Source organism: Plectropomus leopardus, chromosome 9 (assembly GCF_026936395.1).
Source record: "Plectropomus leopardus strain MGB_pleo_1.0 chromosome 9, ASM2693639v1, whole genome shotgun sequence".
In the NCBI taxonomy this organism is placed as follows: domain Eukaryota; kingdom Metazoa; phylum Chordata; class Actinopteri; order Perciformes; family Serranidae; genus Plectropomus; species Plectropomus leopardus.
In genome coordinates, this window is record NC_142184.1 from 22,815,183 (window position 1) to 22,829,282 (window position 14,100).

At 39.1% G+C, this 14,100-nt stretch overlaps 3 protein-coding genes across 6 annotated transcripts; 2 read left to right on the top strand and 1 right to left on the bottom strand.

The window, feature by feature from the left end:
- Window positions 1–194: 194 nt before the first annotated feature.
- On the bottom strand, window positions 195–3,024 carry lzic (leucine zipper and CTNNBIP1 domain containing). 3 transcript variants are annotated; one of them, XM_042491966.2, is made up of 7 exons: window positions 2,895–3,024; window positions 2,340–2,465; window positions 1,715–1,850; window positions 1,475–1,573; window positions 935–1,030; window positions 659–740; window positions 195–577 (listed from the first exon to the last, which is right to left on the bottom strand). In XM_042491966.2, exons 2-7 carry the CDS (start codon window positions 2,438–2,440, stop codon window positions 522–524), a joined length of 570 nt encoding a protein of 189 aa, XP_042347900.2. In that variant the 5' UTR covers window positions 2,441–2,465; window positions 2,895–3,024; the 3' UTR covers window positions 195–521. The 3 variants fall into 3 exon arrangements, with proteins under 3 accessions (XP_042347900.2, XP_042347899.2, XP_087938373.1); XM_042491965.2 differs by having other exon boundaries at window positions 2,750–2,925; XM_088082247.1 differs by lacking the exons at window positions 2,340–2,465; window positions 2,895–3,024 and adding an exon at window positions 2,181–2,331.
- nmnat1 (nicotinamide nucleotide adenylyltransferase 1) lies at window positions 2,973–10,277 on the top strand. 2 transcript variants are annotated; one of them, XM_042492172.2, is made up of 5 exons: window positions 2,973–3,088; window positions 3,454–3,593; window positions 5,332–5,515; window positions 7,013–7,137; window positions 8,952–10,277. In XM_042492172.2, exons 2-5 carry the CDS (start codon window positions 3,479–3,481, stop codon window positions 9,350–9,352), a joined length of 825 nt encoding a protein of 274 aa, XP_042348106.2. In that variant the 5' UTR covers window positions 2,973–3,088; window positions 3,454–3,478; the 3' UTR covers window positions 9,353–10,277. The 2 variants fall into 2 exon arrangements, with proteins under 2 accessions (XP_042348106.2, XP_042348105.2); XM_042492171.2 differs by lacking the exon at window positions 2,973–3,088 and adding an exon at window positions 3,131–3,372.
- A 136-nt stretch (window positions 10,278–10,413) lies between these two features.
- On the top strand, window positions 10,414–13,540 carry rbp7a (retinol binding protein 7a, cellular). Its single transcript, XM_042492173.2, has 4 exons — window positions 10,414–11,487; window positions 11,905–12,083; window positions 12,242–12,343; window positions 12,493–13,540. The coding sequence occupies exons 1-4, from the start codon at window positions 11,415–11,417 to the stop codon at window positions 12,550–12,552; spliced, it is 414 nt and encodes a 137-aa protein (XP_042348107.1). The 5' UTR covers window positions 10,414–11,414; the 3' UTR covers window positions 12,553–13,540.
- Window positions 13,541–14,100: the final 560 nt, after the last annotated feature.

The following is a 14,100-nucleotide window of genomic DNA, read 5'->3' on the forward strand; positions in this document are numbered from 1 at the left end:
GAAACCCTGCTGAATATTACATAATGTATGTGAACTGCATACAAACAGACTTTCTCATAAAACTGTCTTTGTAGTGTATTTCAGTTACTTTCAAATGTCCACTCCCTTGTAAACACAGCTTGATTAAAATGAAATGACATCTTGAATATTTGCAGCACTCATATAGGAAATGAGCAATCTTCAAAACAACAATGTTGAATTTTCAGGATTTAAGACAAATGCAACCCAATAAGAAATACAGCACAAATCACATCAGAGTATTCCTCTTGAACTCTTATACATTCATGTACACGTCTTCATATTCAACAAATCACATACTCGTACCTATAATACAATTTTACACGCATCTGGACACGTAAAAGACATTTACAAAAGTTGAGGGTTATAAAACAATACTGTTAAAAAGTGTTAGCATCTACAGCAACGCCTAGAGGTGCACTGGTCATTTATAAAACCAATGATCGATTGGCACATTTCTTCCTTGGTAATAACAGAGTTAAAATTGACATTTTGTAGAGTTACTACGCCTTGGTTTTCACACCGGAGCTAGCTAAAGCCATAATTTTGTCTTCTGAGCCTGAAAGAGAAGGGGAAAAAAAGTAAATATGAATTTTTGTCCAATAACTTGTAAGAATTGAAATCCCATGTTTATTCTCACCTAAGTTTGCAGTCACTTTTTCAAACTGGCTCAGAGTAGCTGTAGCGTTTTCAGTGAGAAAAGTCTCATCCTCTGAAGTGAGCTGTCCACAAACCAAAAAGAATGCATTAATTCTCACTTTCAGCAGACAATTGTTCTTAAATGTTACTGCTGCTGCTGTAGCAACTCTGCCAGCGACATAACTAAAATTAGTCGAATGGCGTCATGGGCACAAGCCTCTGAATCACCCATGAACCCGTGAAAAAACATCACATCTCTGCTGTGAGCGTTTCTCACCTTCTCTCCAAGTTTTCTCAGGGCTGTGAGGATTTCCATTTTCTGCTGCGTGTACACATCCCGTGACAGTTTCCCCACCATGACATCGCGGTCCATCTGCACAGAATATCACACATTAGTTGGGCAATTTTCAGGCCAAGCAACGCACAGATAAACACTAAAGAGTGATTGAGCAGCTGGATTAACCAGGTGTCCTCAGGTATCACACGGTTAAATTGAATGCTTTTTAAGACCTTTTCAAGAAAGGATTAATCAATTTAAGAATTATTTTTTGTAACATCACAAAGGTGAACTTAAACCACAGAAGAGCTCGGCTCATTTTGACGAAAAGTTATTAATGATGGATAAATGTGTCAATTTAGACGTCACAAATTCAAATTTAAGCCTAATTTGTTACTTCGAAGGCCTAATATTTATCAAATTTAAATCAAGACATTTTAACACTTTTTACAGACCTGCGGACACCCTGATTCAACACGTACGACTCAGCTGTGCAATACACAAACACAAAGATCATGTCGTTGACACTGCAGTGCAAACCTCTGCTAGTCTGGTTCTCAGCTGCCCTGGTTGCTTCTTGGCAAAAAGTCGGATCACCTCTGGGGTTTTGAAAGCTTGGCTGATGGCAGCCTGGGTTGCCTGATGAAAACACACATCGGACACATTGTAACATTTCACAGATCACTGTTAAACTAGGTTATTTTAAGATACTTGCTCTACAAGCTCTCTAAGTCACCCTTAATACACAGTAGTTGCATATTATTCATTGATGGTTCATACCAGCTGCATCCCACTGAGCTCATCCACAAGTGTCATGTCTCCTGTCATGATCTTCTTCAGCGAATCGTTGAATTCACTCAGTTGTTCCAAAGTTTCCTTTTTTGTCTCCTCATACTCTTCCTCATCCAGTTCTTCTCTGAGATTAAAAAAAAAAAGACCGAATGATGTGACATGTAGAAGTACTTTCTGGCATAGATTTAATCTTTACTTGTCAGTGTTAGGTATAATTTGGTAATTCAGTAAATGTGCAGGCGTGTCAAACTCATTTTAGTCCATGGGTCACATAAAGCCCATTTCAGCCAGAAAACCATTGCACCACAACATATCAACAGTTTCAAATCTTTCCCTGTCTTTTTGCGTAGAGATGTACAAGGTTTGTGGTGTGTGACAGCTGTATTTGTCTTAAGCAAAATGACTGTAACTTCAACACAATGTCTCAGTTTTCCACATACATTGTACAACTCACTGTGTAACTTGCTCCTGAACCCTGGCACGTCTCAGCCAGTGCATCAATACCAGGTGTACCAAGTCATCCAGTGGGCAGGATGCGACCTTTGCGATGTCATATGTTTGACACCCCTACATTAGTAATTTGAATGATTTAATGAATGTGTCTATAATGCACCTGCATTCCTCCAGATCCTGAAGCTGCTGCATCAGTCTGTCAAGTTGCTCTTCCATATTTTGCCTCAATTTCACAGTTTCTGATTTCCCGCGAGAAGCCATCTTTAGTTAAAATCTTATTTCCCACCTACGGAGAACAAAATAAACAGTCAACAGATATGAATACTATAAGGCATTATCACATTAGTGTGGCACAAATAACTTCAGTAGACCTAGCATGCTATTTAGACTTCATTAGATGCCGTTTTGGAGCTAAAATTACAATAGTGTTCAACATTTAGCAAGACATCAACTATATAGACAAACTGTTGATGATCACATTTGCTGGAAGCTCATTATGTGCAGTTTTGACTCTTTAAGTTGTTTAGTTAGCTCAACTTCTAGCTAGCATGCTAAAAGCAAACATCTCACCGAAACTCTTTTTGTAAACAGAAGCAAATCAGTCGCGCGCTGACTTAAATATCTGCACCAGCTTGACGAATATACCAAAAAAAAATCTGAATCAGTAAATTGGAATTCCGCGAAAAATAACTACTTTCGAGAAGGGTTACAAAACCTTTATCGCGGCGTTAGCAGTTTGTGGATTTGTGATTGTGAACGCAGCCTGGCATTGTGGGTGCGGCTCCCTGCTTCCTGGTCGACTCTGTCCAATCAGATCCTTCGATCTTAATGTTGACGTCCCAAACAGGAAGCAGATGACCCACTTGACAGACATCACAGAGCCGCCGCTGACTGCCGCTGTTTCTCCTGGTAATATAAAGAATATTTACTTTATTTTACTGTGTGGTGGAAAACGTCTTCTTTATTGTTTATGCTAAGCTCTACGTTCATGTTTTGTCTGTATAAGCAACCTATGTTGGTGGGAGGCTAGCGTTGCCTGGTTACAGATAAAGCTAACTGCTACAGTGTACTCGAGGACACGCTAACGTTTAATTAGGTTAGCTAACTCACCGTATACATTATACTTAGCGTGTGTCACTCCTGTCACAGAGAGAGTCACACTGATATACCGGACGCAAAGCTTCGCCTCAAAGGTCAGAGAACCAGAGGGATAATGGACAGATAACCTAGCTGACTCCAGTCTTTGTTTACTTCCTCTTTGTTTGTTGTCGTAGAGTAAACACAGCCCCATTATGAGGCATGGACGATCAGAATATAACCAAAGTGGTCCTGCTGGCCTGCGGGTCCTTCAACCCCATCACCAACATGCACCTGAGGATGTTTGAACTGGCTCGAGATCATCTGGAGGACACAGGTGGAGTGACATGGCAATTAGAGCTTTTAAAGTATTCAAATCTTTTAGCTGAGTCAAGTCAATTTTATACATAAAGCCCATAATCACAATGTGCCTCAGAGGGCTTTATAGCATACGATATCCCTCTGTCCTCAGACCCTAACATCGACTTAGGAAGAACTCCCTAACAAAAACCTGTAATGGGGGAAAAATGGTAGAAACCACAGGAAGAGCAACTGAGGAGGGATCCCTCTTCCAGGACAGACAGATGTGCAATAGATGTGGTAAAGAACAGTAAAATTACAATAGATGACAAAATGATACAAAGGAAAAAGAGAGAGGGGGACAGATGCACAGCAACAATAACAGTAACATAACATATAACAATAGTAATATACATACAATTAATACATGTAATTTATGATAGCATATAGAATGCAAATATTGTAGTTTGTGTATGTGGCAATAACAGTCACATGTATATATTAATAGTGGAGTCATGACTAATAATATTGGCAGTAGTAGTTGGCGTCGAGTAGGATCACAGCATCAGTGCAACCATGACCATGATCCAGGTGCAGCCATGATCTGAGAAATCAAGCAAATACAGCTGTGCAATAATGTAGAAATACTAATTTATTACATAATGCATGCACTGAAGTAGAAAGTACATAATCAGTAGCAGCAATGTTGTGTTAAAAAGTGAAATTACTCATTATGCAGCAAAATGTCTCCTGTCAATTATAGCATCATATTTACTGGACAAGGCAATTCAAATTCTCTGCATAAAATATCATAGTATAAGAGAAACAAGTTATAAAAGGACATTTTAATTGAATTTTAAAACATATAACTTAATAACTCGCATTTAATAGCTTATATGAATACAAATAATGTAAAGAAGATACAGTGCAGTGTAAGAAATGAATAAATATTTGATTTAATGAAAGGTAGTGGCAAACAAAGTCTTCAAGAACAGAGAGTTGCAGCGGACGTATATGCTCCAGTTATGTGGTGCATGAAAACTAGACGCTGCCTTCCCATGTTTAGTCTTGACTCTTGGGACATGAAGCAGACCTGCCCCAGAAGACCTGAGGATGGTTCTACATTATTAGATTATGATTACTTACGCATAAATGTTAATAATATTGAATATTGCAGATGGTTGTGGTTGAGCTCAGTTTAAATGCTTAACATACTGTTGGGTAGTGTTTTACTACCTTTTACAAACTTTTTTTTGTTTATGTGTGAAGTCACAAGTACCTACAGCTGAAAAACAAGTGTGGTTGAGTAATGTTGTATTGTATTCCTCTAAAACATAGTTGAATAAAAGTGTTCAGTAGCAGAGAATAGAAATGGAGGCTAAGTCCTCGTCGCAGTGGCTGCAGGTTCGATTTCAGCCTTGGCCGTTTGCTGCATGTCATCCCTTCTCTCTCCCCCTTTTCACGCTTTAGCTGTCCTATGGAATAAAGGCACAAAAGCCCAAAAAATCATCTTTAATACATTTTTTTTAGGGTTAGTGTTGTAACCCAGTAAATTAAAAACACTGACATCTCGAGGATTCTACCTTTTAGCATTTAACAGGATTATTGCTTTGAGTTCCAAGTCACTCTGACACATTTTCAGTTTATAGGGTACTGAATACATAAATGCCTATTCTGAAATTTCAAGTTTTTAATTTGTGGATTAAACAAATTAACAGTTCTCTGCACCTGCCGTGCCATCACTGGTAACCATTTGTTAACACCATGTCTTTCAGGTCAGTACAGGGTGGTGAAAGGCATCATCTCTCCGGTGGGTGATGCCTACAAGAAGAAGGGTTTGATTGAGGCCTGCCACCGCCTGGAAATGGCCAGATTGTCCACAGAGAGCTCAGACTGGATCACAGTAGATTCCTGGGAGAGCCTGCAGCCGGAGTGGGTGGAGACAGCTAAAGTCATTCGGTGAGTTGACATTTCGTATGTCTGGTTTAACGCAGTGCCTGTGCTGTCAACAAACACGTTTGTTATTATAGGTGTAAAGAAATGTGACTGTCAGACACTTCATTATCCTCAATCAGAGACTCCTTGCTTGATGTTTTCCTCTAATTCTTCTTGGTTGACAGCTACACTTCAAGCCACTCATACATCAAAGCTCTTAACGTAACTACTGTAGGTAGTAATGACTGTTAAACTAATGATTTACAAGCAGCTGCTTCAGCAGTGTAGGATTTGATGTGATCCTTAAGTGCCAGTGATAAATGGTGGCAGTAAGTCTTAGTTATATTATCTGAATTATCTAGACATTGTTGCAACTCTTGTATCATTGTTATCTGTGCTGTTTGTACATAAAGTGCATAAAAACCTTTACAGTTTTCTAAGGATCACACGGTTGTTAATGTTCAGTGTCACACAGGATTTCCTTTTACTTCATATATGTATCACTGTTGAAGTTTTGTGCTACTTTGTGGTAGAAAATATTAAATATTATTTTTAGAGCAATAGTGATAGAATAATCTACCTCTAAATCCTCTATCACACTTTTGTTTAAAAGCGGCAACTTCATCTACTTCTAAGGTGCATGTAGAGGGGACTAAAGTCTGAATAGATACTTTTCAGCTTATTTATTTGTTGTTGTATTTTTATTGTTCTGAACAGATTCATAAAAAAACATTTGTCTGTATGAAAACAAAGGCCTGAGCTGAAGAAATGTTGACACTTTTGACTGTTTTCTACTGCAGTGTGGCAAGACGGTTCCAGATTGTAAAAAAGGAACTACATCGTTAAAGAAGTTTAGAATTTCCACTTCTTGAAAACTTCGTTAATTGCACAAATACATTTAAGAAACTTGCGGTTTTTGCTTTCAGTAGCATTTCATCTTAAAGGTTTTGACTTACTGCAAGATAATTATTAATATTAATCATTGAATACTGTCCACAAACTTGAGATCCAAACTAGAAATTAAAGCTTGGTCGAAGTCAAAATAAAATATTTAAGTCAGACTAACAGACTGACAGTATCACTGATGAAGACATACAGCTGTTTTTTTTAAATGTTCTTGATTAAGTGGTCAGGATTGAGGATTTGATGTTTCAGACAATACCACAGTGAACTCTGCAGACTGCTAAGAAGCACCTAAAAGGTATCTAAACGGTAGACTCACAAGCCAACCAACAGAAAACAAGTGTGAAGAGGTTCTTAAAAAGTTGAATTTAATGACCTTTGCAAGAAGATAAAATTACTTTTAGGTGGTAAGGTACATATTTAGTGCAAAGCAAAATCACAAAACTTCTATTTTACTCGCTGTTTGATTCCCCAAAAGCTTAAGCTATGGTAAGCAGTTGACTGTATACTGACTGTTGTCTTGTTAATATGACTAACACTGGTTAAAACTATAAGCAATGCATTTATCTCCACATAACTTTTTTTGATGTTGCATTAATTTTTTCTGTATCCAACCAGGCATCACTATGACGAGCTGCTTGCAGCAGAGCAGAACAAAGATGATGTGGACACGGTCAAGTACGCAAAGAAGAGACGTATAGAGGAGAATTATTTTGAGGGTTCGTCTCATCACAAAAGGAGAGGTAGGCTATGTACAATTATTTAACTTATTATTCTTTTCAGCTCCTCCCTTTTGTTAACTCTGACTCCAGACTATTCTGATCCTGCATCCATGGTATTCATTTTTTATTGTATTCAGTTTGACTCATAAAACACGGGACAGTGGTGTAGTGGTGCGTGATGGGTGACACCCTGTCACGCCACCTAATAAAGACAGGTGTTTGACAGCAAGAGACGAGCGTCAGTGACGCAGAGATTACAGACAACATTCTTTACATCAGAGACGAGATTGAACCGTGTGCATCTCTAGCATGTCGCTGCATTGCTCAGGATTATATACACGAGCAGGAGAGGTTCACACTGTCCTCAGTCATAACTATTTTATACACTTTTTTTTCACAATATTTTTGCCTACAGAGCACGTAGTGGTTGTAAAATTGTAGATTATTATTGTAAGTGTATTGTAAGACTTTATTGTTAAAGATTAAGATAATATTTATTCAACCAGAAAAAGCCCCAAAATCGTTATTTTCACGTCTAACTTGGTGAATTAAGAGTTTATTTCAACATAGACAGAGTTGGGACAGTTTAGATAAGTTTTTCTTTTTTTTTTTGTTTCTGTTGACTTAAAATTTAGTATGTTTTACAGTCATAAATTACTCAAAATATGCTGGCTGGTGGCTTTGGCAGTAGTAACTTCGGGGCAGTTTTTGGTTAAACAAAAGGTATTGCACTTACTTACTCTTGAACAAAAAGGTCTATCTCTGTAGGGATCCATCCATCCATCCATTTTCTACCGCTTATCCGGAGTCGGGTCGCGGGGGCAGCAGCCTAAGTAGGAAAGCCCAGACTTCCCCCTCCCAGCCACTTCGTCCAACCCTTCCCCGGGGGATCCCGATGAGTTCCCAGGCCAGCTGAGAGACATAGTCTCTCCAGCGTGTCCTGAGTCTTCCCCAGGGTCTCCTACCGGTGGGACGTGCCCTGAACACCTCACCAGGGAGGCGTCGGGGAGGCATCCTAATTAGGTGCCCGAGCTACCTCATCTGGCTCTTCTCAATGCGAAGGAGCAGCGCTTTACTCTGAACTCCTCCCGGATGACCGAGCTTCTCACCCTATCTCTAAGGGAGAGCCCAGCCACCCTACGGAGGAAGCTCTTTTCGGCCGCTTGTACCCGTGATCTTGTTCTTTTGGTCACTACCCAAAGCTCATGACCATAGGTGAGGGTAGGAACAAAGATCGACCGGTAAATCGAGAGCTTTGCCTTTTGGCTCAGATCCGTCTTCACCACGACAGATTGGTGCAGAGTCTGCATTACTGCAGATGCTGCACCAATCTGCCTGTCAGTCTCCCACTCCATCCTTCCTTCACTCGTGAACAAGACCCCGAGGTACTGCTCCACTTGGGGCAGGATCTCCTTCCCGATCTGGAGAGGGCACTCCAACCTTTTCCGGCTAAGAACCATGGCCTCGGATTTGAAGATGCTAATTCTCATCCCGGCCGCTTCACACTCGGCTGTGAACCTATCCGGTGAGAGCTGATGGTCACGGCCTGATGAAGCCAACAGGACCACATTATCTGCAAAAAGCAGCGACCCAGTCCTGAGGTCTATGATATTGCCAGAGACTCAATAATAATCTGAGCCTGTCAGTCGCGAAATCATCATTAGTGGACGTAAACTGACGGTGCAAACATGCCCGGAGTGTTTACATTGCAGCCTGTTTTGCTGCTTCCGGCTGCGGCACTCTTACCCAATTGTGAACCAATTTTTACAAAATCTTGTCATTATTATCATTTATTGTTATAATTATTATTAACTCTTCTTTTTCTTTGTGATCAGATGGCCCTCAGCTAATGTTGCTGTGCGGGGCCGATGTCCTGGAGTCCTTTGGTATCCCCAACATGTGGAAGCAGGAGGATATCGCTGAGATTGTTGGCCACTACGGTTTGGTTTGCATCACCCGCAGTGGCAATGACCCCCACAAGTTCATCCACCAATCAGACACGCTGTGGAAGTATCGTAAGAACATCCACGTGGTCCACGAGTGGGTGACCAACGAGATCTCGGCCACTCACGTGCGCCGGTCACTGCGTCGAGGTCGGAGCGTCAAGTACCTGCTGCCAGAAGCCGTGGTTTATTATATACAAGAGCACGGCCTCTACAGCGCCGAGAGCGAGCAGAAAAATGCAGATGTGGTTCTAGCACCCCTTCAGAGATATACGGGTTCCTCCTCAAGCTGAAGAAGTTTACTGCTGCAATAACAGAGATGTAAGCTGTCTCTACACTGAAGTGCTGTGAGTTTACTGAGTATCTAAAACATATCATACACCGTTCAGTTTATTTAAGCTTCCAACAGTGCCTGCCATACAGAACAGCTCTTTTTAGTAATGTGTGTGAGGTTTTTAGACTTTTCCTAAGTGAAATTAGTTAGTAACACTGAAACTAGCTTGTGTGTGTGGAAATTACAGTAGTCAAAAAGAGCAACAATAACTAAACTGCAGCTCAATTAGCTGTGTGGTCATCTAAATGTCACAACTACTGTGGAAATAGATTTGGCGTGGTTTTTTAACCAAGAAATCAGCATACAGTGTGTCTGGTATTTCATGAAATACAAGTAGGAACAAATTGATTTTAATTTTTTTATTTGGTTTACCTCAAGAGGACAGTGTGCAGGATTTAGGGGCATCTCTTGGCAGAAAATGATTATAATATTTAGAACTGTTTTCATTAGGCTATAGTCACCTGAAACTAAAATTTTTTGTATTTTTGTTACCTAAGAATGAGCTGTTTATATCTAAATATGAACCGGGGCCTCTTCCAGAGTCCGCCATGTTGAAAAATCAAACATTGGCTCTATTATAGGGCCATTCTTGTTTTCACGTCCACCGCTGTCGTTCTCCCACACACTCGGCACATGGGAGAAGTTTCAGTTTCGCAGCCTCATCACTACAGTAGATGCCACTAAATCCTACTGACTGGGCCTTTAATAATGCGTCAGTAAACTCAACTCTAGACTCATCACATTTTGTATTTACAATAGGATTTGTTTATGCACTCCTTCAGGCAAAGCAGATAAACATGCTTTCAATTTAGTGCCGCAGATTTGAAAGTGGAGGTGTGATTTGTATCAACTGGAAATAGAATAAACATCCTCTTTGTTTTCCACCTCGGGAGCTTTTCATTGTTGTTACAATGGTTTTGTCACACAGACAAGAAACTCTGAACATCCTCAGTTACAGTAGTGCCAAACTGACACCTTTTCTCTTTGGTTAGAATGCTGACATGAGCTAAAATCACAAAATGCAGCAAACTGAAGACTCTTTGTGTTTGCAGTGTGTTGAAATTGAAGTTTACCTGAGAACATCACGTTAGTATCAGAGATGTTGCCTTTTGCTGTTGGAGAAATGGTGTTAGATTGCATTACCTGAATAGTATTCAAACGAGCGAGTATTTTTAAGACATTGGACTTGACTTGAGTGCAAAGATTTAAGACTTGTGACTTGTAAAACAATGACTTGGTATCAGCTCTGACGTCGGGTGCATGTGACAGAGTTAATGCATGTGCAGAAGTCTGTATGTTCTACATTGCATCTCAAGCTGTTTACTGCTTAGTTGAAGTCACGAGGACAAAAAAGTCTCTCAGTGTTTGGACAAAGTCCAACTGGACGTGCATCAGTTCCTTTGGGCAGCATGCCAAGATAAAATGTCAGCATTATTTTCCTCATTGCACATTTAGCTGTGTCATTTCAATATAGGTCATCTTTATGAAACAACAGGTGAAACAAGAATATTGAGCATTTCAGAACTGTGCCTATCCATAGCATTCAGGGTGATAAATATGATGTTTTCTCACTTTTTACAGATTTTATCATTTTACAAAGTTTTATCACAGAAAGCGTTTGAGTTACTATATTTACATTGTTTATTGTAATGAGGAAAAAAAATACTAGACAAGAAGAATCATAATTAAGCCTTTCAAATGTTAAGGTCAACATATTTTCCCCTGTGTTATTGTGCATGTGTACGTAAATGATGTACAACACACGACAAATTCTGAAGGGTGCGTTATTCAGTGAAGTGTGCGGTGAGACCAGTCTGACATGTCTGTCTTCTACTCTTCACCCCTGGCACTGATAAGCACCTCTTCATGGGACAGCGAATGAGGGAAAAGACACACCTCCCTTTATACCTTCAGGTCTCTCAAAAAACATCATTTTCTCAGCTTCTTTGCAGAGCTCCTCGTCTGCCCTGCAGATTGATGATTGCATTTTATTAACACAACACCAGAAAAAGGTAATCAAAATGCCAGCCAGCCTTTGTGGAACATGGGACATGATCAGCAATGTCAACCTGGAGGGCTATATGATTGCAATCGGTAAGTCCTTAAGGCATATTTAAATCCAACAGAATTCTATATTAAATAAAGTATCTTCTATCTATTTTGAATAATTTTGAGTTTTTCGGGTGTATATATATATGTATGTATAGATAGATATATTGTATATATTTTATTGGTTACTTATATTTGTAATACTTAAAGCACATGTTCCTGGTTATATCTGCATACTTTCACTTAAATACCAAAATTTCAATGCAAGACTTTTACTGGTGACAGAGTATTTTCACAGTTTGGCATTAGTATTTTTACCTAATTAAAGGATCTGAATACTTCCTCTGCCAGTGTTTTCATAGCAATGCTGTGTTGTGGTATGCATGGGATTGTGTGAATGTGTTTGTCCCCCTAGTTTTGTACTCTGTTCACACAAGGAAACCACCTCCTCGATCGTTTCAGGTATCAGCTGCTGTGTACGTAAAGTTGCTCTGAGGCTGAAGTTTAGGAAGGTGATTGAGCAGCATGGGGATCAGTTTATCATCAAAACTATCAGCAGCTTTCGAAACTACACTATGTCCTTCAGAGTTGGTGAGGAGTTTGCGGAGTTCACCCAGGGACTGGACAACAGACATGTCAAGGTGAAGGCAGAGAATTGTGTATTCAAAGTGATGATGAGCATAATCAATGATTTCAGGTGTTTTGTAGATCATGTGACTTGTCTAATTTTTGATCCGGGCTGCTAAACCTGTTTTGTGTTGTGATTGACACTATATTTCCTCCTCTGACATCTGTGCAGTCACTGGTGACATGGGAGGGAAATAAACTGGTATGTGAACAGACAGGAGAGAAGAAGAACCGGGGCTGGGCTCACTGGATTGAAGACAACAAGCTACATCTGGTAAGAATATGGACAAATTCATCAAATTCTTTTCCTCATAATGCCCAAAACTTAATTGATATTAGTTCCGGTATTTATGTTCTTGTTCTTAAAATCATGGTATCTAATGCAATTTTATATAAATATTTCTGTGTCCTATTACGCCTCAGGAGCTGTACTGTGAAGGAGAAGTCTGCAAACAGGTTTTTAAGAAGAATGTGAACGAGTGAAGAGGAATTCAGGTTGTGTTTCTAGAGAAGTTACTCTGTGATTAAAGCCACTGTGTGTTAGATCCACCACTGTATAGCTGTGAATAACAAAAACCAAGCTAAAAGTTAAGTTTGTGGTATTTTCTCTGTAATGTGACTTAGTCAAGGAGAGAATGTTTTTCCTGTCAGGGTGTGGCTTTACACCACTAGATGGCATCACTGCATTTTTTTTTTTTTCTGATACTCACTGATCTGAAGCTGAGTGGTGCAGGTCTCAGTTTAAAAAAAATTGAACTTCAAGTCTGTTTTGGTTCTTTTAAGCTGGTTTAAGATGCAGTGCAGGCTCTGTTTAGTGGAGACTTTTTGTTTCCTTTTTCTATGTCTCTATTTTCAGATAGGGCGAAATTTAAATACCACATTGTCTTTGCACTGGCTTGTGCTGTCCATCTGACTTTGAGTTGAGCTATTTGTCAAAATAAAATCCCTCATTCATGTGGATACATTTATGCAGCAATGTGCAACAGAAAGTGAGGAGTATGATATGAGAAATACAGTTTTATGCAAATTGTGAATAACTAAATAGGTTTTGAAAGAAATCTGAGGTGGCATATGTTGTTATTCAGTCGTTCATTTTGGCATTTTATCTTCAGTGAAAAAAACAAAACAACAACAACAAAAATAATCTGTATGGCATGTGTCATCCAACTGGTGATGATGAGACAGCTGTGATGTAATAATACAATGAGGCTACAAGGTGATCGCAAAAAAATAATAATATGATGGGGCTTCCATTGCCTATTGTGTCATCTATAGCTGCAAATTATGATTTGGGATATCGGGCTGTATAAACTACACTGAAATTAATTAAAAAATGTAATAAGTAATGTAAATATTTTAGTAATGTCAATTAAGGAATGTATCTCATTACTTTAGATTTTTTTTAAAAACTATTTTTCATACAAATGTTTTGAGGTGGGCAATAAAGATGACAATGCTGACTGTTCATGTACTGTACTGTTCATGTGCTGTTTTTTGTTCAACCCTTTGAAACCTGGATCGACATTATTTTTCTTGTGCTGTGCTCAGAGTCTTTGAAGCCTGAGCGAATTGATTGATTTCTTTCAAAAACATGGGGGGAGGAGAAGAGAAACATCATCTTGGCAAGAAATGTCTCAGAAATTGCAAGAAATTAGTAAGAGGTTACAAGAAAATGACCTTAAAAATAGTTTTTAAAAAAGAGGGGAGGATTATTAGAATGTTACCTAAAAATGTCCAGAAAACTGTTTATGATTATAATAATTTAAATTAGAACTATGTTACAGGAAATAACATGATAAAATGTATGGAAAATAAATACATATATTTTAGGATTTTCAACACTTTTTAAAGGTCTATTCCGTGTTTGTTTTCACCCCATGTTGGAGGAAATCAAACTAGTTTGCTTATGTCTCAAAAGGGTTAAGCGAGAGGGGGAAACTGTTGTTAGCATGGATCTGATTAATTTAAGGCACTAGCACAGTTCACTTGTAGCAAATACATTACAGTACTGAAAACCATTAGACTGAGACA

Bases quoted from the DNA above. Each gene is read 5' to 3' on its own strand.
- lzic (XM_042491966.2), bottom strand. From the start codon at position 2,440: ATGGCTTCTCGCGGGAAATCAGAAACTGTGAAATTGAGGCAAAATATG. The intron at 1,851-2,339 runs GTGCATTATAGA...TTTTAATCTCAG, and splicing joins CAGGATCTGGAGGAATGCAG to AGAAGAACTGGATGAGGAAG. The intron at 741-934 runs GTGAGAAACGCT...GTTTGTGGACAG, and splicing joins TGAGAAAACTTGGAGAGAAG to CTCACTTCAGAGGATGAGAC.
- nmnat1 (XM_042492172.2), top strand. From the start codon at position 3,479: ATGGACGATCAGAATATAACCAAAGTGGTCCTGCTGGCCTGCGGGTCC. The intron at 5,516-7,012 runs GTGAGTTGACAT...GTATCCAACCAG, and splicing joins GAGACAGCTAAAGTCATTCG to GCATCACTATGACGAGCTGC. The intron at 7,138-8,951 runs GTAGGCTATGTA...CTTTGTGATCAG, and splicing joins GTCTCATCACAAAAGGAGAG to ATGGCCCTCAGCTAATGTTG.
- rbp7a (XM_042492173.2), top strand. From the start codon at position 11,415: ATGCCAGCCAGCCTTTGTGGAACATGGGACATGATCAGCAATGTCAAC. The intron at 12,084-12,241 runs GTGAAGGCAGAG...ACATCTGTGCAG, and splicing joins TGGACAACAGACATGTCAAG to TCACTGGTGACATGGGAGGG. The intron at 12,344-12,492 runs GTAAGAATATGG...ATTACGCCTCAG, and splicing joins AAGACAACAAGCTACATCTG to GAGCTGTACTGTGAAGGAGA.